This window comes from Lutra lutra, chromosome 3 (genome assembly GCF_902655055.1).
Source record: "Lutra lutra chromosome 3, mLutLut1.2, whole genome shotgun sequence".
NCBI classification, from domain to species: domain Eukaryota; kingdom Metazoa; phylum Chordata; class Mammalia; order Carnivora; family Mustelidae; genus Lutra; species Lutra lutra.
Window position 1 is genome coordinate 121,253,729 of NC_062280.1, and position 23,964 is coordinate 121,277,692.

The 23,964-nt window shown below is 39.7% G+C and overlaps 1 protein-coding gene across 1 annotated transcript in view; it reads left to right on the forward strand.

The window, feature by feature from the left end:
- The first annotated feature begins 1,708 nt into the window (after window positions 1–1,708).
- SGCG (sarcoglycan gamma) overlaps window positions 1,709–23,964 on the forward strand; it is a 133,608-nt gene continuing 111,352 nt past the window's right edge. Inside the window, exon 1 of the mRNA XM_047722914.1 lies at window positions 1,709–1,918. Coding sequence (XP_047578870.1) covers window positions 1,865–1,918 — 54 coding nt within the window. The 5' untranslated portion in view covers window positions 1,709–1,864. The remainder of the gene's footprint in view (window positions 1,919–23,964) is intronic.

The window sequence follows — 23,964 nt, forward strand, 5'->3', positions numbered from 1 at the left end:
GGATATATTTAACTTTTCTGCCAGGAGAATTATGTGCCAAGGGCTCTGGATCCTCAGTGTTCTCACCATCCACAACATTGAGCTATTGTCAGTTACTTCTTTCTATGCCAATAAAAGAGATGTCCTGACTCAGATCATGTTACTTTTGGCAATTAAAATGCACTAATAACTTTTGAATTCTTCGACACAAATATATAAACTGAAACCTTTGTTAAATAATGGGGAAATTTCTAGAGCAACAATTACAGTTCTTTTCATTACAAAATAGAAAGAAATAGAAAATGTGAAATAGAAAATGATTAATATAGACTTAAAAGCACATCTCAACTTATGTCAATCTTAACTATCCTTGTGAGAGTAAAGTTTTTGAAAGAAGTGGTTGTCACTATCACATATTAGGTAGAGAATAACTAACAAAGATTTTCATTACACTTCCCTGGGAAATTGACTTATCTCCTTTTGATCTCTACCTTTGAAAAAAAATGTGCTTTAATATAATCTAAGCATTGTAAACATTTCTGCCTTGCAATTATCCATTTCATTACATGGAAAACATGTGTAAATTTTCCAGCATCTTTATGTTTCCATTTGGTTCCTAATACAGTAGCATATCTCCATCTAAAAAAATCATAAAACACACCAAAATGATCCTTTTAGATGAGATAATTTACCTCCAGCACACTCACCCAGCATGCTCAGATGCCCGTACCATTCTCCAGACACAGAACTGCTAAAAAAAAGTCTCTTTCCTGTGTAGGTGAGGGGGTCCAAGTGTACATGTGCTGTCAACCAGAAAATGAATGACTGAAATACACAAGCACTAATAGGTTAACTATATGCCATATAAACACAGTTGAGCGAACCTCTGCAGGCCTTGAGAAAAAACAGGGTAAAAGAGGCTTCTTAAAAGTAATGGATCGGCGCTTACTACTTGGGAGCCTGATTCCCTGTGTTTGGCAACATATCTGCCCCGCCAAGTTTCGGCAAATCCCGAGGGATGCCTCCTAGCGGCGGGACCTGGCCCTTGCTTTGATCTAGGAGGAAACCGCGCGGCTTCTGAAGCCAGACTAGAGTCCCGTGAATGGAACCATTCTCTCAACAGGGACGCCCTAAACCCCTCAGATTAGGAAGGCGCAGACTGTTGTAACTGCAAGGGACTGGGAGCCCCGGTGGGAAAATTAGTTCTTCCCCCGAGCTCCAAGCCCGGGATGCGTTAGGCAGACGCAGTGGACTGAAGGGGAAAAGATGGAAGGCGCCCCCCGCGGGTAGCCCAGAAGGAGCGGGCTGCGAGCCGGCGTCCACGAGTGCCGCTCAGCGACCCGTGCGCGTGCGCGGCCGTGAGGGGCGAGCGAGGGCGGGCAGGCCGCGGTGGGCGCCACTGAACCGCCGGGACTGGCCGTCCTGGACTTGGAAGGGCGATGGGGGCGCAGGGGTGCTGGCGGGGCGCGGGACGGTGGGACGCGAAGGACACGGGGAGTCACGCAGGGGCGCCGGCCGCTGTGGGAGGGGCACAGGGGCTTGGGGGCGGGGGTCGCGGTGATGGGCTGGAAGGGGACGCTGGCCCCGCGCGGAGGGAGTGTGCGGCCCGCTGGGGGCGCTCGGGGCTTGTCCCGCGCGCGCGCGGGGCTCCTCGGGGGCGTTGCCGTAGCGGTGCCGAGTCTCCCCGGGGCGTCTGGCCTCCGCCTCCGCTCGCTCGCGCCGGGGCAGTGGCACCGGGAGCCCTGGCGGGGATGTGGGCACCCGCGGCTCGGGGGAGCGGCTCCCCCGCCCAGAAGCAGAGTTGTCGCTGCGGTCGCCGAGGAAGGAGCACGGAGCCGAGGCCCGCGCTGTCCGGAGAGGAGACAGTGGTCTCATCCCGTCGGGAATGAGGGGAAATACAGTGTCCGTTTGCTCGCCGGGACCCCAAGAAGTACAGCAGGTAAGGAGAATGGTTACGGACCGCCACTTCGTGCTCAGCTCCCCCGATTTCCGTGTCCTTCCTTCTCTTGCAGCCCCCTAAACTAACCCGTTGTTAGGATCCTCTGCAGCCTTTTCCCAAGACCCCAAACCTGACTTCCCACCCTGCTTCCTCTCCCTCTGCATCTTCTCTGCCCCGGACAGCGTTTGCCTTCCTCGTCTGCCAGTCTGCGAGGGTTCTGGGACAAGTGTGAAAGGTAGTTTAGACAGTCGGCCTCTCTTTGCCGGAAAAACTTTGCTGATCTGCACTCTGACATAACACTTAAATAACTTGCGGGGGCGGGGGCGGGGGGAGGTGAGGCAGAGAGAGGCAGGCATGCGAGGGGGGTGCGTGTGGGGATAAGAGTGAAAATAAGAATGAACTTGTTTTCTGTAAATTGATTTTGCCAAAAACCTTGCCATGGATTGCTGACTAGTCTCTCCTTTGACATTGAGTGAGCATAGTGGCTTCACCAAGAAGTGCAAAGTTGCACAGGGTTTACCTGGGCATTTTAGAGGGGAAACAGAGCCTTCAAATCACAGATGGCTCCCACCGTCTTCAGCGGAATTATAACTTGATCCTCCCGCCCCCTTTATATCCACTACTCTCTATAGTTCTCGTGGTTGGTATTTATTATTTATTTGCACGTTATTCGGTTAAACCAGAGTTAGGCAGTTGATAATTTTTAAATCACTACTGGATGGTCTGATGTTTTTAAGTAGTAGTACAATCACATACAATTTTTTCAGCGAAATAACAACTCATCAAATGATACCAAATGTTGTACAAGTAGATTTTTAGTGATTACACTCTATTTATGTGTGGTATTTTTGTATAAATGCTGCCAAGTGTTCTTTAAAACAGGTAAATCTGTTTGTAAAGCCATGGAATTGTGTTTATTTTTCTTTTAAAGCAGATCTTTTTTTATGACTCTTCTTGTACTTTTCTTCGTTTAATATGAGCAAGCAAAAAAAAAAAAACCCTGAAAAACAGATTTTACAATATTATTCAAAAATATATATAAGCTGATCTCTTAACTTTGGGTGATGGAATATTTTACCAAAAGGTTCAGTGTCTCTGGTATGTGAACTTCCTTTTAGAAAAAGTGCTTCCAAAGTGATTAGCAAACTGACATTCACTCCACATGTGTAAAAATATCATATAGTAAACTTTTAAAGTTATTGAATCATGTTTTCAAATACCTTGCTTTGCCAAAGTCCTTATGCTCCTTCAATATTTAATATTTGTTGTTACTGAATCATTAGGCACAATATTCAGTAGATATTACACCTAAATCATTAATGCATGTATACCTCCACTGTGGGGTTACAAATATAGAAAAGTTGTCCTGTATAACAATTATAATCTAGGATATATTTCTTTAATCTTGAAAAAAACATAGTGATGAACAATCCATTTAATAAATTAGACATACATAAACAGACTATAAAATAAATCAAGAACCTTTGACATTTAACAAATAATTTGCTTTTTTAAACAATTAAAATACCTCTCTGAGTGTTAATGAGGATAATAATACTCAATATATATATATGTACAGTATTACATTTTGATCAACATCATTTCATTATCTTGCATATGACCTTTTAAAATTCATCAGACCCTCATTTTGATGTTTAGTTGTTATTGTGTCCTGCAAGAATTCCTAATGCCCTTTGGGAAAATAGGCAGATATCTATGGACATAGGTACAGGTAAGCAAAAAGGTAATGCTAATTTTATTTCTTTCTCTAGAATTGTACTGTTAGAAAGTGATTTATATGAACATGATTATCATAGTATCTTAACCCAAATACTTAATTTCCTAAAGACTTAGGTGGCGTTGCTTTGTGATTTTTCAAAAAATGCCATTACATTATGTCTTCTGCAGTTGAATTTATGTGAAGTAAACACAACTGGTTGTGTGTTGTGAATGTTACCAATACAGGGTTATCTGTATTGTATCCCTTGTTTGAAGTGTATTTGCTTATAAATTTCTGAACACACCTTCTAAATTAGGAAACAAATTAGCTACAAATAACAACTTGTCTTTTTAGCATATTATTTTGTTAGTTGTGAGGGAAATAATTGTGCTGGTATAGGAGACAGAAGGAAAAGGAAAGAGATAGTAAAATAATGCTTCCTAACTATTTTACAGCCATGAATTCCTTTGAAAACCTGGTGATTGTTCTAGATCTGCAACTTGGACTGGATTTCAAGAGGTTAAATGTTCTTGAAGCCAGTTCTGGACCCCTGGCTGAGGTCACCTAAATTAGATTCTCAGCATGTAGGTGGGCTCTGTTGCTGCACATACAAAACCTTGAGTCAGTCCATTATAATAAAGTATGATGACATTAATGCTTACATTAATAATAAAACAATGAAAACTTAATTGGAAAAGTAACATGAGCCAGGTATTAATTTATGGAAATGTGCTTGTGATATTTTGTCTAGTAGACTTTCATATTTGTTCCTAAACTCCTTTTTCAAAAAAAAACATACAATAAGTGAACTGAATAAAAAAAGGGGGATTAAAAAATAGGAAACCTTAACTAAGATCATTTTGCATTGAAGACAAAGGCCTAAGTAGCAACCAGGTATAAAAAGGCAAGGACTATATAAAATTTGTGTTTTTATAAAGAATGTCTTCATGATTCACTGGATTATTTACATGGATTTCTGAGGGTTAGATTATACTTGAGGCTGTCTAGCATTTCGAAGGCTTGAGGTGCAGATGCCCTCTGTATATAAAGGACTGTTTGCATTGGTTTTCCTCCCAGGTCCTTTTAGGCCACACTGTCCTGACCAACGGCCACTCTTGGGAGCCGTGGTTCCTCCTCTGTATCCTTTTGCCTTAAGATTCTTGATTCAATCTATTTGCTTTTAATCCCCCTTAATCCAGAATTATTTGAGGTAAACACCTAATAAATTATTCTCCAGAGAATTTCCTTCTTGGAGAGGTTGCTGCTGTCCCTCTGACTTCTAGCACTTTCTCTCAAAAGGAAAGTGCTGTGTGCAGCCCATTGACTGACCTCCTACACTAAGCCTGGAATGGCTGGCGTTCATTACCTTTCACCCATCTTCACAAGAACCCTGTGAGGAGGGCCCGACTTAAGACAGAAGGAAACTGGACCCAGAGAGGCTATCATTTGCCAACTTGATTGCTCCGCAGAACTGAGTAATAACACAGACCTGACACCAAACCCACGCCTCGCACAGCAGTACAGCACCCAGGAAGACTGCTTGGGTTAATCCTGCCTCTCATTCTTCTTGTGAATGCAAAATAGCTCAAATGACCACACCACATGATGACTGCTAGGAATACTTTGAATCAAGGAAAAAGAAGGCCATCACATTTAAGGTTAACATTAACTAGTGTAAAGCATGAGCACCGGGAACCTTGGTGCCCTTAAAAACCTCAGAATTCTTTGGAAACTCTGTCTTCTTGAAGGCAACTTTGATGTCTTCATTTTCTAACTAAATATTTTTCCTTGACTTTTTACTAAATCAGGCAAATACAGAAGGCCAATAAAATAGATAAAATAGTATCTTATGAACATAGTATTCCATTAGCAAGTCTTGAGATGTGTGGTGTATAGTGGGATGGTGACTAGTACACTGGTACTTCCATTTTATGAAGACTTTCATTTTATTCATACTTACCTGAAGCAACAGTTCCGTTAGCCTTCACATATCATCATATAGTATTGCCTCATTTTTTGCCTTTCTGCCTTTTTTTTCCCCCTTTTGTTTCCAATATCCAAACTTGGAGGCATATGTAAGTGGGGAATGGTGAGAACGACCCAAATGGAATAGTAAAAGAATGATCACCCCTTCCCTTCTTTTGACCTGTCTCAAGCCCCAGGTAACTGTCTCACAGTGTGTGTTTCTTTAAGAAGTATCACACTCTGCTCAGGGTTCTGTATAATTCTTCCAGCTAACACTTTGTACAAGTCTGGAAAAGTATAAGTCACCATCTCTTTGATAATTGCTTCAATCTTGTCTCTTTTTTTCTCCCCTTCTCCTTCTTGAATTCTCACTACATGCATTTTGGCCCTTCTCATTTCCATCTTCCATTTCTTCTCGGACTGCTGATTCCATCATTCCACCTCATGATAGTTTAATTGCTCGAGTGATTTGTAATTATTGTGTGTGAGCTCATCTACCCTGAGTGTTATTCTTAGGACTCTCAAATGCAGCAGTTGTGAAAGTGTCCCTAGGAGTGGTTCTGCTTGTGCATCTGCTGGTATACCAGGGGTTTTATGGGTCTCAAAGCTGCTTTTATGTAAATTTGATGGTTGGGGGTTATAGCAGCACATATTTGTTATCAGTTTGGACAAACTGTCACCTGTAAATGGTACGGGCTTGTGGTTGATTTAAGCTTATGATTTTGCTTTCTATGAAGTGGTTTGTCTTTCTATCCACAGCCTTAGAGAGGGAGGGATCTCTTCTTGGACTTTCTTTTTATGAGGGAGCTCTGGCCTTGCTCAGGACAGGGACCAACTCTCCCATCTCTGTTGGGCATTAAGATTCAGGCTCAGTCTCTAGGCCCATAAGTGGGTCTAATAACCTGCCTACTATATGTGGCGTCACTCCCCAGTTATCTCTGGCTTTCATTTCCATCCTTTTTTCTAGCCTTAAGAATGTTCCATTCTTTCCTGTAATTCTGACCATGTACTTTTAAAAGTATTACATTTTATGTAGAACTGTGTCTTATTGATACAAATGGGGTTCTCTCATGTCTTCTCAGTCCTTTATATTAGAAGACCTCCATATGTGTGATATGTTTCATTATTTGGAGGGAACATTTCCTATGTAACTATTTTTAAAGATAATTATAAATTAAAAAAATACTTTGTATATTATACTGAGCTAGATTATAAGAGAGCTCCATGATATTCCTTATCTAAATTTTAAATAAACCAAATTTTAACCAAATTCTGGAATTTTAAAATGAGTAATAAAGTTAAATAGTGTATTAAATGATGCTAAATGGTTACATTACAATGAAGATAATCTTCATTTATGTTAATTATGTAGTCTGTGGATTATTTAAATTGGTTATCTAACCTATTGATTATTTATTCTTGGACTATCTATACCTTTATTACTAAATTGTTTTTACTTATTAATATCTCTACCAAATATTAGTTGGAAAGTAAGGATAGAAGTCAGGACAGTTTTGTTAGTAATTAGAGTTTGAGCAGTTGGTTGCTTAAAACTAATAAATTGAGGTTTGAATATTTTGTCTTGTGACGTGAAGCTCGACCTTTAAGTATGAATTTGTTTTTTTGTTTTGTTTTGTGTTTTGTTTTGTTTTTTAAAGGTTTTATTTATTTATTTGACAGACAGAGATCACAAGTAGGCAGAGAGATAGGCAGAGAGAGAGAGAGGGAAGCAGGCTCCCTGCCGAGCAGAGAGCCCAATGCGGGGCTCAATCCCAGGACCCTGAGATCATGACCTGAGCCGAAGGCAGAGGCTTTAACCCACTGAGCCACCCAGGCACCCCTTAAGTATGAATTTGTAATTAGAACGGGTACTCAGGTAAGTACCAGTTGATTTCAGGGATTTTTTTACTTTTCAAGGGGGCAGTGAAGGGGATATAAAAATGTAATATAATTATCAGATTCACTTCTTGGACTAACAATGATAATAAGACAATAAATTTATTTTGAAAATAGTAAAACCTAACTAAAATATGACTTGCATATCTACAACATAATCTATTTCCAATGAGATGTATCAGGAGTAGGCAAAGGGCCAGATGATAAATATTTGGGCTTTGTGAGTTATAAGATCTCTGTCACAACTATACAACTACACAACTGGGCAGTGGTACAGCCATAGACATACATAAGTAAGTAGCCATGGCTGTGGCTTAGGAACAGTCTACTTGGAAAACAGCTGACAGGTCTTAACTTGACACACCAGCCATCATTTACCAAACCCTGATCTATACTAATGAAAGCAATCAGTCATGAAGAAATAACTTTAGTTGTGACATATTTTTCAACACAGATTGATATGGTCAACCTTAAAAATTGAACAACAAAGGCTACCACGCAGCAAATTAGTTTACTTGGGAATAGGGAAATTTCAGTTTGGGACACGTAAATCATGGAGAACCTTATAGGCAAGTCTGGAGAACAGGAAAAAACATCCTTTTGTAGAGGGAAGAAGGAAGGTGGGAGGGTGGTTTTGAACAAATGTTCCTTGGAGGAAAATGAGAGTTTGAAGTAGTAGTGGCTTCTAATTGGCCGCAGGTGACTGAAATCGTAGGAGCTCCTCATTGGCTGGGAGGAAATTGACTCCCTCCTGCTGGACTGTATAGGCTGTGAGGGGCAGTAGTGAAGGAGAGCTAACCCCTCGTGACTTCTGATTGCATTTTGAATGAGGTTTGTTCATTTTCACAATAGCTACGTAAACACTGCTTTTGAAAAATCACTTTATACAAAATACTAATCCCTTCATACTCAAAAGATTTAGGAAAGAAGGAATTAGTCCTTATTTATTTCTTCTTTACCTTCTTTAGTCATTTCTTGTTTCAGGCAATGATATAATTCACAAACTTAAAAAAACAAACAAACATTGCTTTCTTCTCTGGAGCTGAAACTTCAAACTGAGTAAGTTAATGTTTGTAAACTACCTCTAATTCATAAAAATTAGTATGGTGAGATTTGTTTTTTAAAAAAATAGTATTTTAATATATGCATCACCATGAATATGCTGTACACATTACATTACATTACAGATCATCCTTAAATGTTATCACTATACAAAACTGCTACAACAGCCCATAATTTAAAAAAATTAGAGAAATGCATATATGTGACCCATATTTTAAAATGGTAATTGTTGTACCCATCAGTAAGCCATGGTCATCTGCACAGTAGGTTTATGAATTTGCTCCTACATACAATAACCAATAGAGGTGAATCAGAGTGTCACTTTCCTTTAAAAGATAAGAAAGATTTATATAAATTGGAAATAAGGGGGGGACTTAAAAATTAATTTATCAAGTTTGCCTCTTTTGACATGTAAAATGGTACAGGCAAAAGATTTTACAATTTCATTAAGGTAGTTTCATAAAGTATTCTTACTTTCATATGGGGAAGGGCTCAAGATTTTTCTGTGTTGCTTATTTTAAAAATATTAACTACATATTGAAAAGTGATGTTGTCCTTTATTTGCTACACATTAAACAGTTGGAAGATGTTTATCCAACTCATAGATATTGGTTATTTGTAGATAATTTTTTCAAAAAAATAAAAGGTGGTAATTTTGTAGTATATAAGTGTATCAAATCAACATATTGAAAACCTTAAGCTTTTACAGTGTTATATGTTAAATCTACCTCAATGAAGCTGGAAAGAAAAAAAAAAAAACTAATGGAACCCTTCTTGCTCACTTCAAAAAAAGAAAATACTCTTATACTATAATGATAGTTCTATATCACTACACATGTGTCCAAACCCATAGAACATACAACACCAAGAGAAAATTCCAGTTTACTGAAAGGAAAATCACTTTCAGTGATTACAGTGTGTCAGGGTAGGTTCATCTTTGTTAACAAAAATGTACCATTCTGGTGAGATAGATTGGTAAGGGAGGATGCTGTGCATGCGTGGGGACAGGACGAATATGGCGAATTTCTGTACTTCCCTCTCAGTTTTGTTATAAACTTGAAACTGCTCTAAAAAATAGTCTCTAAAAAATGCACAGTGCATACATATATCACATTTTCTTTATGCATTCATGTGTTGATGGACACGTACATTGTTTTTGTATCTTGGCTATTATAAATAATGCTGCAGGGAACATGGAAGTGAAGAGATCTTTTCAAGATCCCAATTTATTTTCTTTGAATATATACCCAGAAGTGGAATTACTGGATCAGGTAATAGTTCTATTTTTAAACTTTGTGAGGAAGCTCCACACTGTTTTCCATAATGGCTGCACCATTTTACATTCTCACCAACAGTGTATACAAGTTCCAGTGTCTCCACATCCTTGACAATACTTGTTATCTCCTGCCTTTTTTTTTTAAGATTTTATTTATTATTTATTTGACAGACAGAGATCACAAGTAGGCAGAGAGGCAGGCAGAGAGAGAGGAGAAAGCAGGCTCTCTGCTGAGCAGAGAGCCCGATGTGGGGCTCAACCCCAGGACACCGGGATCATGACCTGAGCAGAAGGCAAAGGCTTTAACCCACTGAGCCACCCAGGCGCCCCTCTCCTGCCTTTTTTTGAGAATACCACTGTAATAGGTGTGAGGTGATACCTCATACTGTATTGTATACTTGAAATTTGCTAACATGATAACATTTAAGTGTTCTGACCAGGGAAGGAAGGAAGGAGAAACAGTAACGATGTGAGACGATGATTGTGCTTATTAGCTTGACTCTGGTGGTCATTTCACAGTGTATGTCAAAAGTCAAGTTATACACCTTAAATATGTACAGTTTTTATTTGCCAATTACACCTCAATAAAATGGGGAGGGGGGGGAAATGGGGCTGTGGAAAATTTTCCATAGCATATCCTTTTTTTTTTTTTTAAGATTTTTATTTATTTGATAGAGAGAGATCACAAGTAGGCAGAGAGAGAGAGAGAGAGGAGGAAGCAGGCTCCCTGCCGAGCAGAGAGCCCGACGCGGGGCTCAATCCGGACCTGAGATCACGACCCGAGCCGAAGGCAGAGGCTTAACCCACTGAGCCACCCAGGCGCCCCCATAGCATATCCTTTTGACGTGAGTTCTATGTTATATCCAAAATGTGACTTACTTTGTCAGCTCCTGCCCCCGTTAAACAAATGGATTTTTAAAAGTTGATCTGCTGCATTCAGAAAAGACAGGGAAAAAATTCAAAGGCCAGAATTTCATTAGCAATGGTCTGAGTCATAGCACTGCAAAATTCTTATGGGTCACTAACCCTAATTTCAAACTGTAGACTAAGTATCTCCATACAATAGTTCACTCACCCCACATTCTTTCTCTGTCCAAAATGGGCTGCTTCATTATTCACTTCAAACCATTCCTGCTCTGGTTGGTTAACATTGGTTTTCATTTATTCTCCCACATAGCCAGGTTAACACCTTTCCCATGTCCATCCGAGTGGGTGCTAGGTTCCATGAAAGCCTCGCTCTACATGGCTTCCCAGTTTCCTGAATTGGGGTCCAGTGGCCTCTGCTTCCATGATGCTTAGACTGCAGCTTGGCATCTACCATCATCTGGGGTTGCTCAGCAAATTATTGTGGAGTTAGGCTTAATTTTTTTCCATCTTCTCAAGTTTGAGCACAGTAACCTCTTGGAACTTCTCTGCACATGGGAAACATCATGAAGAAGCCTAGGCAGGCCCCACCCCTCCATTTCTGTCTCAGCCTTTCAGCCTCCTCCTCCTGTTGACTTCTGCCTTCCCACACCACTGGACCCATGCTGATGGCCAGAACTTCCTTGACCTGATCAGCATCATCATCTTCTACCTGTCCATATGTATCTGCTCCATCCACTGAGCAAAGTCCTGTCACAGATCACTCCTGTAGTGTGATTTTCCTATTCTTATCCCAAAAATATTTTTAAAATCCTGTAAGTGTTCAGTTGCCAGTGCTGAACATTCACAGCCTCCAGCCTCAGCTGGAAGGACCCTTAGCCTCATGCTGTGATTTCATTTATGTTCCACTTTTCCCTCTCCCTTCTCACTGAAAGCCATTCCAGACCTTATCTGCTGTCTTTACCATCCTTAGCAGATGAACTCTCTCCTGCTCAAATGAGATGATGGGGCACTCAGGTATGCACTGCCTCAACTTCCTGTTCTCCCCAGCCATAACCTTAACCATGCCCCCATCCATCCTTCCCTCTTCAAAGCAGCTTGGCTCAGTTCCTCCCCTCCTGCTTTTGCCTTCAACTTCTTCAGGCCATTACATTTCCATGACCACCACCCCCACCATGGGTGACTTCCCCTATTTATGAATTAGCGTAAGATTAATACATGTTTGAGGCTTATGTAAAAGGAAAACCTTTAGAGAGAGATGGTGGCTACACATATGACTGGTTTATTAAAGACAGAAAATTAATTCTTCCCAGCCTACCTATGAGCTATTTAAAGCAAGCTTGTCCTGTGCTTGTTTTGATATAGTTTTGTTTGAACAATTTTAATCAAGTTACTCCATTTCATTGTGAAAAAAATTGGGGCAAAAAATGATTTAAGATAGTTTTTGAACAATGAAAGAACATAAAATGAATATTATAGCATTATCCTCAAATCAATAATTATGTTATTTACTAAATTCAGCCAGTAAATACCTGATATTTCTTGGGCTAACTCTGAAGTACAGATGTTGGTATTTTAAAGATTTTTTTTTTTTTATTTGACGGAGAGAGAGATCACAAGTAGGCAGAGAGGCAGGCAGACAGAGAGGAAGGGAAGCAGGCTCCCCGCTGAGCAGACAGCCCGACATGGGGCTCGATCCCAGGACTCCGGGATCATGACCTGAGCTGAAGGCAGAGGCTTTAACCCACTGAGCCACCCAGGCGCCCCAGATGTTGGTATTTTAAAAAGGAACAAAATAGTAGGGGATGAAGGTAAAAAAATTTTAATTAATCAATTTATTTTTATATATTTTTTAAATTTAAATTCAAGTAGCCAGCATCATTAGTTTCAGATGTAGAGTCTGGTAATTCATCAGTTGCCTCTAACACCCAGTGCTCATCACATCAACTGCCCTCCTTAATGCCCATCACCCTGTTACCCCATCCCCCCACTCACCTCCCATCCAGCAATGACAGATAACATTTTTAAAAGACTTGGGAAGGAAGGCAGTTTTAGGCCCACAGCAAAATTGAGAAGAAGGTAGAGAGATTTCCCATACTCCTCCTGCCACCCCCCCACAGCCTTCCCATTATCAACATTCCCTCCTACAGTTGTTACAACACTGTTATCTCCCAAAGTTCACAGTTTGCTTCAGAGCTCATTCTTGGTGTTGTACATTCTCTAGGTTTGGACAAGTGTGTAATGACATGTATCCCCCATTATAGCACCATAAAGAATAGTTTCCATGCCCTGAAATTTCCCTGTGTTCCACCTAGTCAGTGCTTTCTGACTGCAGACTCCTGGGGAGCAGTGATCTTTTTATTGTCTTCATAGTTTTGCAGGATTTCATATAATTGGAAGCATGTAACCTTGTCATATTCGCTTTTTTCACTTAATAGTAGGCATTTAAGTTTTCCCTACATCTTCTAATGGCTTGAGAGCTCATTTCCTATTATTGCTGGATGATATTCCATTGTCTGGATGTATCAGTTTGTTTATCCATCCACCATTACCCAGGTTTGTGTAAAATATTTTTAAATGCAAAAATTATATGACTTTTTTTTCCTAAAAGCATTTCTAAGAGTATGTCTTTTCATACAAGTCAAACTTTTTTGCATTATTTATGATGTGGGAAGAAAAAGACCTAGTATTACTTCCTCACAGTGTACCATACCGTTTGCATCCAAGTAGTTGGCTGTATTCTATAAATTTGTTTGCAAATCTGAATATATTTTTTAGAAGTGTATCATATATCTGTTATGTTCAAAGAATGCTTTGCAAATGCTTAAGTCTAATGTAGCTAAATAATAATGTTTCTTGCACAAAGCCTAAACATTGTATCAGAATATGTGATGCTCAGAAATGGCCCAAAGAATAAGACTGTTTCCTGGCCACATAATTGGGGTGTTTTCAGTGATGGTTTCAGTAGAAAGGAAACAAATGTGGTCCTGAGAGAGAAGTAGGAGTCTGCACTACATGTAGTGGGAATGAGCTCACAGCCACTTGGGGACATAGGGATGTGTGAAATTTTACCAGCCATATCTATCAAATAATAGTAGACTTTATGTTCACCCAGCACCCAGTATAAATGTGAAAAAAAGCTTAACTATTTCTTTCAAATATACAAAAAAAGAAAAAAAGAAAGAAAGAAAAGAAAAGGAAAAAAAGAAAAGAAAAAGAAAATTCTCATTTTGGGAACCTAAGGCAATTACTTCATTCTATTGAGTTGAAACGAACTGTCAAAAATGACTAAGCTTTCAGTTACACTCCTGGGCATAAAGGTGAACTGAACAGAATCATGTTCCGAAAGAGAGCTCTCACATTGCCAGAATATAAGCTCTGAAAGTAGGATAAGATCTATAGAGGAACAGGGAATCCTGAGAGTCTGACTCAAACCAAGGCCACGGAATCATCCTCAATTCTGTGCTCTGTTTAAGTTTTTGCTGAAACTGAATTTGCTATTTTCCTCTTCTTTGGCTATCTAAGATTGTGTGAGAGACCAAAATTCTTTCAGTAGTGAGGATCCACAGAAGGGTACCCGTGGTGCCTCCAAGTAGTTTTCACAAGTCACTAACAACCCTCTTAACCCTACAGTGAAGGGGCATGTGGGTAACAGACTTCCACGTTGAAGATGACAATGTGAGGGTAGTATTTCCACAGTGATTCCTCCTGAAATCATTCAAAAGCAGCAAAGTGAGTGAAAAACTCATTCAGTTTCTATTTTAAGCAAAACTAGGAGACAACCAAAACCCAAACCACAAAACGTGTGGGAAGTTACCCAAAAGAGTGGGGATTGAACAGGTATGTGTCTGAAAGACTAGCGAGAGAGGCCGTAAGAGCTGTAGGCTCAGAAAACGCAGTACTGTGTGTGTTTCAGAGGTAAAGAGTGTGTCCTGCATGGTGCAGTGTGCACACCTCACATACAGTGGGAGGAGGAAATGAACGAGCTGACAGCGGGCATCTCTTGCACAAGGTCTGTGCCAAGAGGCAAAGGTGGGCAGATATGGAGTCACTCAGAAAAGTCAAATGTCAGGAGGCAAGCTGACTGTTGAAGCTAAGCTTGGGATGGATCTTGTATTGTGAAAAAGAAAGAGAGAGAGAGGGAGGGAGGGAGGAGGGATGGAAGAAAAGGGAGGAGAAAGGAGGGAAGAGAAGTGGAGGAGAGAAAATGAAAGGAGAGGAGAGAAAGAAACCAAATAAACAGATGTGAAAACTGGACAAACACAAATACTTTGGGTTATGAAGAAAATTCCAGTTAGACCAAAACATATCCCATCCTGGCACAGACCTCCTGAAAGTAGCTGGGCAGGGAGCAGAAAGGAGAAGGAAAGAGTGACAGCTCTATGGAAGGGGCTTGTTAGAAGAAATGGGCAGTATTTCATGGATAATACATATAGTGTTTGGAATAAGGTCTTCTCTTAGAGGGAACTATGGAGCTGAGATTATCAACCATGGCCACCCATTAGAACTGCCTAGGGAACTTGACAAATACCTAGAGCAGGGCCTCTGTCAGCAAATTCATCAGAATGTCTGGAGAGGATCCTAAGCAATGGTATTATTTTATATACCTCCTGGTCGCTGCTAATGTGTGGTCACAGCTGAGAACCACTGCTCTTCATGCCTCATTCTCTCCAGCCTTATCTGGTCTGTTCCATGTACCATGTTCCCACCCCTAGGCCTTGCTTGTGTCACTTAAACATAGATCATTCCTGCCCCAGGGCCATTACACAGACCAATCCCCTACCTATATCACACTTTGCCCTGGTCTTTTCATGATAACTTCTTTCTCATTCTTCAGGTCATCCCACAAAGGGCTGTCCTGACCATGTACTTAAATATTCTCCCCATCCCCATGCTTACTTTCTTAATAAACTTGCCAGGGTGAGAAATTTTCTTGATTATTGTTTTCACATTGATTGGCTGTTTGCTCTCAACTAGAATATAAGCTCTGAAAAGGTAAGACCTCCTTTGTCCTGTGTACTCAGCTATCCTCAGCATCTGAAACAGGGTTTGGCACCCATTTGGTACTCATTGGATCAAAAACAGCAGAAGTGGCTTCAGCAGGATCCTGGTAGCCTTTGCAAATAACTGATTCATATAAGACAAACCAACTTAGCATTCCAGAAAAACAGTTTCAGAGAGAGTCAGTCATTAATTCCATTAAGCAACCTCTATATACAATAGGAAGCATTGCCATACACCCACCATTACTTTTCTTAGGCAATTACTGAGATGATGAGAACTGAATTTCTCATTTATTCTAGCAAACATAAAAACTAGTCAACAAAAGCAACTCAAGTGTATGACAGAGATAATCCTTGATGAATACTACTTAAATACATCATGAATGGCAGACAACTGCTGTTATCATTCACTCCATTGCATTGTTACCATATCTTACCAAATCTACAATGCCCATTTTTTGCATTTTAATAGCTCTTAATTGGGATGCATATTACCATTAGTGCCAGATTATAGTTTAATTTGCAGAGGTACTCCTTACTGGCATAAAAACAGTGGTGTTCTTAAAATCATCACTTTTAGCTTTGATGAGGTAATATTATATGAGAAAGTTGGGGCTTTTTCAGGAAGTATCCTTGAATCATTACTAAGCCTATCCTTTTTTTTAAAGATTGTATTTATTTATTTGACAGACAGAGATCACAAGTAGGCAGAGAGGCAAGCAGAGAGAGAGGAGGAAGCAGGCTCCCTCCTGAACAGAGAGCCTGATGTGGGGCTCGATCCCAGGACCCTGAGATCATGACCTGAGCTGAAGGCAAAGGCTTTAACCCACTGAGCCACCCAGGCGCCCCCTCCTTTTTTTTTTTTTTTTTTTTTTAAATTTAGAACTATGATCTTAAATCTTCCGCCTGGTCTTCTCTTGCCAAATCAAGTTATCTTTCTCTGTCCTCATTTTTGACATCCCCAGAGCATTTGGTAACCCTGAGTAACCCCATCATTCATGTATGCCACCACAGAAGGTATGGATTTCTGCAGCTTCCCAGTTCTGTTTCCCAGCTGTTGGTAAGGAGCTGTTCAAGTTTGTGTTCATCACCTCTCTTCATTTTTTTGAAACTTTACTCTTGGTACCATCACCTCCTCATTCTCTCACTGAGGACCTGAGTGAATTCCTACACCATGACCACCACCCACAAAAATTATTTTTTCCTTTTTTTTTTATTTTTTCAGTGTTCCAAGATTCATTGTTTATGTACCACTTTAAAAAAAGACAAGTTCTTTATTGCGTTGGTTTAATTAAAACTTACATTAGATTTTTATGTTGCAATTGATCAAATACCCACTCTACAGTTTTGAATGGAAAGAAGGCAGTTTACTGGCTGATGTAACTAAAAAGTACAAGATTAGAGCTGATTTAGGCATGCCTCGATTTACAGACTTGAAATTACCATGAATTTTACTTCATCTCTCAGCTCCAACCTTTGCTGCTCACTAACGAGGCTTGAATCACTATCAGATTCAAGTCAAACAGAAAATAAAGTCTGTCTTGTCAGCCACTGAAACAAAAGTTGTGGGATTGCTCTGATTGAGGCTGATTGGCTTGGATGGAGTCATTCTAAAATAAGCTCTGGCCAAGAGAATGCCACAGTCTGCTCAGGTTGGACTAAGTCAGGAGTGAGTTCATACTGGGAATGGACCAAACATATGACGGATAGCAAGGTAGGGGTGAACAAAAAATCCAAGGGTTATTCCTAGAAGTAGAGTTAGTGGAGGTTGAGAAACAAAAAACATGTGCTTATACACTTTTTGGAACCAACATGTTCATTTTTGACATTTTTAAGTTTTTAATCTCTCATTTTTAAATGAAAAAAATTTTTTATTTTTTTTTAAAATATTAGTAAGCCAGTGACATTTTTGTGCTATAGTGGAGAAACCAGATTTTGTGCTATTGTGGAGATGTCAGATTTCCTTCTTGTTGCTGAAAGTATCCAGAATCTAATGCTTGATTATCAAACAGCTTTATTTCTTTCATGGTAGGTAACTGGAGTTTGTCATAAATAGGCTGTGCTTAGGCCAGCATCCCTCATTTTTTTCCCTTTAGTTGCACTTCCTTTTCCAAATAAATTTTTAAAAGGACTTTTTGATCACTTGCTAATTGGGGGACAAAAACATACATTAGTTGAAATAATTTACATTAAGCTTATGAAAGTTTCTGGCAGGGCCAACTGGCAAATGGCAGTGCCTTTAAGCTAAGAAAGAGAACAGAAGTTTTGGGGAGAAGTGGGAGGGGTAATTGAAATATGTTGAGTTTGCAACAAGATGACTTTGAAATACCCACACCTATAAGTTGTAAACACAAGGGACCCCAGCCAAAATCTTCAGTTACATCTCATTTGCCAAGGTCCTTCTCTTCATCACTGTCTTTTCTCCTGAGCCTCAGCATTGAATCTTGCTGTCACCTCATGACCTCATGACACAGCGTTTGTGTTGTCATGAGACCTCTAGCATCCAGCTGTCACAAGTTCAGTGGAAAGAAGGTTTTTAAAATAATAAGACTTTTAGACTTTTCAGTAGATAGGGTGAAGGTCGGGGGTCAGGAGCTCAGGGACTCTCAAGAGGACACAAGCAGAGCAATGGTCAAAAGCATGTCAAGTTCAGCTTCATGGAAACTCCAGTATCTTTAACTTTCAGACTGTAAGTAACCATGTGTGTCAGTCCAGACTGTTAAGCTGCATGTATCATATACAAGGCAAATTGTTTTTTTTTTTAAAGATTTTATTTATTTATTTGACAGAGAGAGATCACAAGTAGACAGAAAGGCAGGCAGAGAGAGAGAGAGAGAGAGGGAAGCAGGCTCCCTGCTGAGCAGAGAGCCCGATGCGGGACTCGATCCAAGGACCCTGAGATCATGACCTGAGCCGAAGGCAGCGGCTTAACCCACTGAGCCACCCAGGCGCCCCTACAAGGCAAATTGTTGACAAAAGATGTGGATACTCAAAAACTAAACTGTAAGAAAATAATAATAATGATTTGGTTTGATTGTGTGAAAGTGCGCTCATGTAGTCTGCCTAGGAAAGTTAGTTACTAGCTGAGCACATTAATGATTAGGCATAGTGTCAAGTCAGAATATTCTTATCATATTTGATATACCATGGAGTTAGCCAAAATACGTTTGTTGTAAAGGCTGTATTCGTCCTAATCCGTGATTCATGTATTTTATTTAGTTTTGAAAAATTCACTCACAGCATTAAAAAACAATTATAATAATAGCTGCCACTTGTATGTGTTTTACTCTGTGCCAAGTGCCTTTTGTACATTATCACATTTAATTATTTTACTAGCCTTGAGCAGAGAGCTGATATTATCCCCAACATTAATAGCAGAAAACAGACCATTAAGAAAATAACTAAGTTACCTAACATTATGCGAGCTATTACTTGTGAAAAAGCTGAATTTAAAACTCAGTTGATCCCAAAGCCTAGAATTTTGGGCCATTTGTTTATATTATTTGTAGGGAAAGAATAAGTAGGGAAGATTTTAAATTAATGCTGTACAGTGTTAATCATAATCAGACTACAGAATACAGGACATCAGCCAAGCTGTCAAGCCATAGAGGCTGTAAGTATCTACAGCCAATCTGGGGGGCTTTAGGGGGTTGAACTAAAGTCACTAGTACTGTAACTGTTTCAGGGTTTTGCTTCATGGTCTCAAAACTTATTTGTGAGTCAATAAAAACACAGAGCACTTAGGTCAGTGACATGTACACACCTCAATATGTGTTGGCTCATATACATTTACAATTATGTTCACACACGATTATGTCAACATTTTGAATACATTTGAAACATTCACAAATATGAGAAATTTCAAAAGGCTGAGGTGGTGATGATTTCTGCTGAAGGAGAATCAACTACCACTAGATCTCTTTCAAATACACTTAACTTTTCCTTTAGGTGCTTCCATAGCCTTTGGTTCCTATCTACACTCTTATGCTAACCGTATTATTGAGTAATTATTTAGCTGTCTGCCCTCCAAGCTAGAAAGAAAGCTACCTTAGTAAGTACAGAAATTGTGGCTTAACTGTTAAATTCCTTCATTTAGCAGATATTTAATAAGTACCTAGAGGCTAAGGAAATACAGGTATGAAGACTCAGTCCCTGCCACCAAACTTAAGATCAAATAAAGAATAAACAGGATTTAGGGAAGTAAATAAGCAGTGACAGATTGGTCTACACTGAATGCTTTGAGGACCTTAGGAGGGTACTAGCTTTGCAAAAAGGAGGAAGAAGAGTTAGAGAAGTCTAAGTACTAATATAGAATAGCCCCGACTAGGTAGTAGCTCCTCAGAAGAGATACGTGGTTGTTAAATGCTGATTTTTTTTTTTTTAGTTTAAGAAGATTGAGAAAAATCACTTCTCTTTTTACTGCCCCAGTTCTGAATCAACTGAGAGACAAAGGGAGGAGGCAAATGAAGGTCTCAATGTCATTTCTGTTATAGATGTATTGGAGAATGTATTCTAGAAGTGCAGCAACAATGGGCTTGCTGATGTTACAACCCCAGCAAGGGCTCACCCGCCACTCAGGCAGCTCTAGGTGATCACAGGTCCTTCCTAGGGCCTGAAGGACCAGTGTCAAAACTGTCCTCTCTCCAGGCATGAACATCCCTGAAGAGAGAGAAAATGGACCATACCGACCACTTTCTTTTTCTAACTCATCAATGAAAAGAATGAATCCACTTTCCCTGAGAAGAAATGAGAAGTGACAGAGAGAATCTAGAAATGTTACTATACTAGGAGGACCCTTCTCAAAAAAAGAATGTGTTCTTTTGTAAGTGACTATTCTCACAAATTTCAATGTCCGATGTATTTTTCAGTGTCTCTGGGCACTGATCTATTCCTCTACCTATAGTTTTCTGGTATTCTCTTTTTCAGTTCTGGTTTTTTTCCTCCAATTTATTTTATATCACATATATTCCTTTTCATAAATCATTTACTCTCTAGTTCTTGGTCAGAAATTTTTGATCAGGGTAAAAGATTTTAAACACATTCATGAAATATAAGTATTCTCACTCAATGTTTACTTTTCAATAAAAACAAATACATTTACATTTTATAAATGGATGCTCCCTTCTCTTTGATCAAATCAGATATATGAAATGCCAGATGAATACAATAGGAAATAAACTAGGGATAATATTAATTTCACCAAAAAATAAACAGTTATCTTTAAATAGTAACGTACCTTACACAATATAAACCAGAAATGCAAATCAGACTTGAATTACATTTCTCTGCAGGAACTCTTAATGACAGATGTCAATGGAGCAAGGACTTCAAAGTTTAGTCTGAAATTATTTCAACCTAAAATTTTATACTAAATGAAACTATTAACCAGTTTTGGAGCAGAATAGATATATTTTCAGACATAAAAGGACTCAGATGATCTACTTCCCAAACACCACTTCTGAATGATTATTTGAGGGTGCAGTCCGTCAAAGCAAACAGGTGTATGAGGAGAGGATGTGAGAGCTGAGTCAGGGAAGGTGCACCCAGCTCAGGGGAGCAACGAGATCTAAGGAAGACAGCAGCTGGGCGGGAAGCTGGCTCGGCAAGACAGAGGAGGGGGAGTCTGGGGTACAGGATGCTAAAGAAAAATGTGATCCTATACATTTCAGAACAACATCAGAAATTCAACAGAAGTTTGTTGATGTGGTAGAAGTAGAGAATGCCAGAAAGTGAAAGACCGTTAGAAGGTAAGGTAGCTTGAGGTGAGTCCTACAAGAAAACCATGATATAAACTACTTAAATTAGAAAGTAACAGTGCGGGACGCCTGGGTGGCTCAGTTGGTTAAGCAGCTGCCTTCGGCTCAGGTCATGATCCCAGCATCCTGGGATGGAGTCCCACATCGGGCTCCTTGCTCATCAGGGAGCCTGCTTCTCCCTCTGCCTCTGCCTGCCATTCTGTCTGCCTGTGCTTGCTCTCTCTCCCTCTCTCTCTCTCTGACAAATAAATAAAAATAAAATCTTAAAAAAAAAAAAGAAAGTAACAGTGCATTTCAAGAAGAAAAATGACATTGATTCCAAATAATACATTAAAGGAATAAAAACTGAGAGACAACTAGGATAAACTGAGGAAGGCAAATTTTGCAAAATTTTTTATTTTATGATAACAACAAAAATGGTATTCAGAAACTCCAGCAATAGCTCTCTGGGAAAGGCACAATATCAATACAAGGCATTTAAAACATTTGAAGGAATATTTAAAAAAAAAAAAATTCTGAAGTACTTGAGTGGCTCAGTGGGTTAAACCTCTGCCTTTGGCTCAGGTCATGATCCCAGGGTCCTGGAATCGAGCCCCGCATCGGGCTATCTGCTCAGCAGGGAGCCTGCTTCCCCCTCTCTCTGCCTGCCTCTCTGCCTACTTGTGATCTGTCTCTCTCTGTCAAATAAATAAATCAAATCTTAAAAAAAAAAAAAGATTCCATTCAAACTGATAATAGAAGCATTGAGGAGCACAGGTGTCTGTCTCTGAAAGAGAATATGGTTAGATAGTTGGGTAGCTAGTTGTAAAAATGTGAATGCTGTATATTGCATTATTTTTTAAATCAACCTGATCAAATCACAGGAGATATAGGAGATTACAGTTTCAAAGTGGAAGGTAAATATGACCCCACTGAGTATGTACAAAAACTACAGGGAAACTACAGAGGGTTGGAGGTAAGAGTGGCCGGCAGTGGGACACCTGGGTGGCTCAGTGGACTGAGCTTCCTAACTTTTGATTTCGGCTCAGGTTGTGATCTCAGGGTGGTGGGATCGAGTCGATCCCTACATTGGGCTCCACACTGAATGGAGGGTCGGCTTGAGACTCTCTCTCTCCCTCTGCCCCTCGCTCTCCCTAAGATAAAAAAAAGAATCTTTAAAAAGTAGGGGCGCCTGGGTGGCTCAGTGGGTTAAGCCGCTGCCTTCGGCTCAGGTCATGATCCCAGGTCCTGGGTTCGAGCCCCGCATCGGGCTTTCTGCTCAGCGGGGAGCCTGCTTCCTCCTCTCTCTCTGCCTGCCTCTCTGCCTACTTGTGATTTCTCTCTGTCAAATAAATAAATAAAATCTTTAAAAAAAAAAAAAGTATATATGACAGCCCAATGCAGTGATTACCAATGAATAACCTTTGAAATTTCAGGTAGTCCATTTTCTGAAATGTAAGAGTTTTCTTTTTTTTAAGTCTTCTTGTTTTTCCAGCATCCCACTGTTTTCTTTCCTGTCATCCCTGACAACACTGAATTAGCCCCTTTACACTAAATAGGGACTCTTACACTTCCCCCCAAGTATCAGAAGAAGCCACAAAATGCCTACATTCAGTAATCTAGTGGTCAATTTATTTTTTTACTTGTACAGCAACTCCAAAAGGAATATGAATTTTCTTTCTAAAATGTATACACTTGGATGATCTCTATTTTAAAATAACAAGAGAATTTGGGTGAGAAGCATCCAGGTGATTACATTAATTACATTCTAGATTTAAACTTATGTTTTCATTTGTGTAGAGAATCATTTCATTTTGCTTCTGTGAAAAGTCTATGGCCATCTCTCTTGAGGAAGCTGTAGCTTTGATTAGAGGGGCAGGTCATTGATATGAGTTTTTTTTTAAAGATTTTATTTATTTATTTGACAGACAGAGATCACAAGTAGTCAGAGAGGCAGGCAGAGAGAGGAGGAAGCAGGCTCCTGCTGAGCAGAGAGCCCGTTGTGGGGCTCAATCCCAGGACCCTGGGATCATGACCTGAGCTGAAGGCAGAGGCTTTAACCCACTGAGCCACCCAGGCGCCCCGATATGGGTATTTTTTTAATGCTTGAAATTTATCTCTCACAAAATAATTTGATTTCACATTTCATTTGCCCTGAAAGCAAATACATTTATTACTGTTATACTGACCTCTTCTGGAAAAGTCTTATAATGTCATCCTGATCATATGTTAGCTTTTTTTTTTTTTTTTTCTGGTGTTACAGTGCGCTGTGGAACTGAAATCATAAAAAATACTGAGTTTGGTGTAAATATTCAGGGTTCAGTTAATGGAAGGCTCAAGTGCTGAGCAAGGAGTTCAGAGTCTAATAGAGAAAATATGTATATAAAGCAATGATAGTAATGTAAATGCAAATAACTATAAGTTTATAAATACATATAGAAAGCTGATAATGACAAGTGAACAGACTTTCAAGAGGTAAATAGTCATTAGAAAGAAAAGGATGGGAGCTAAGTGTAGTCATATTT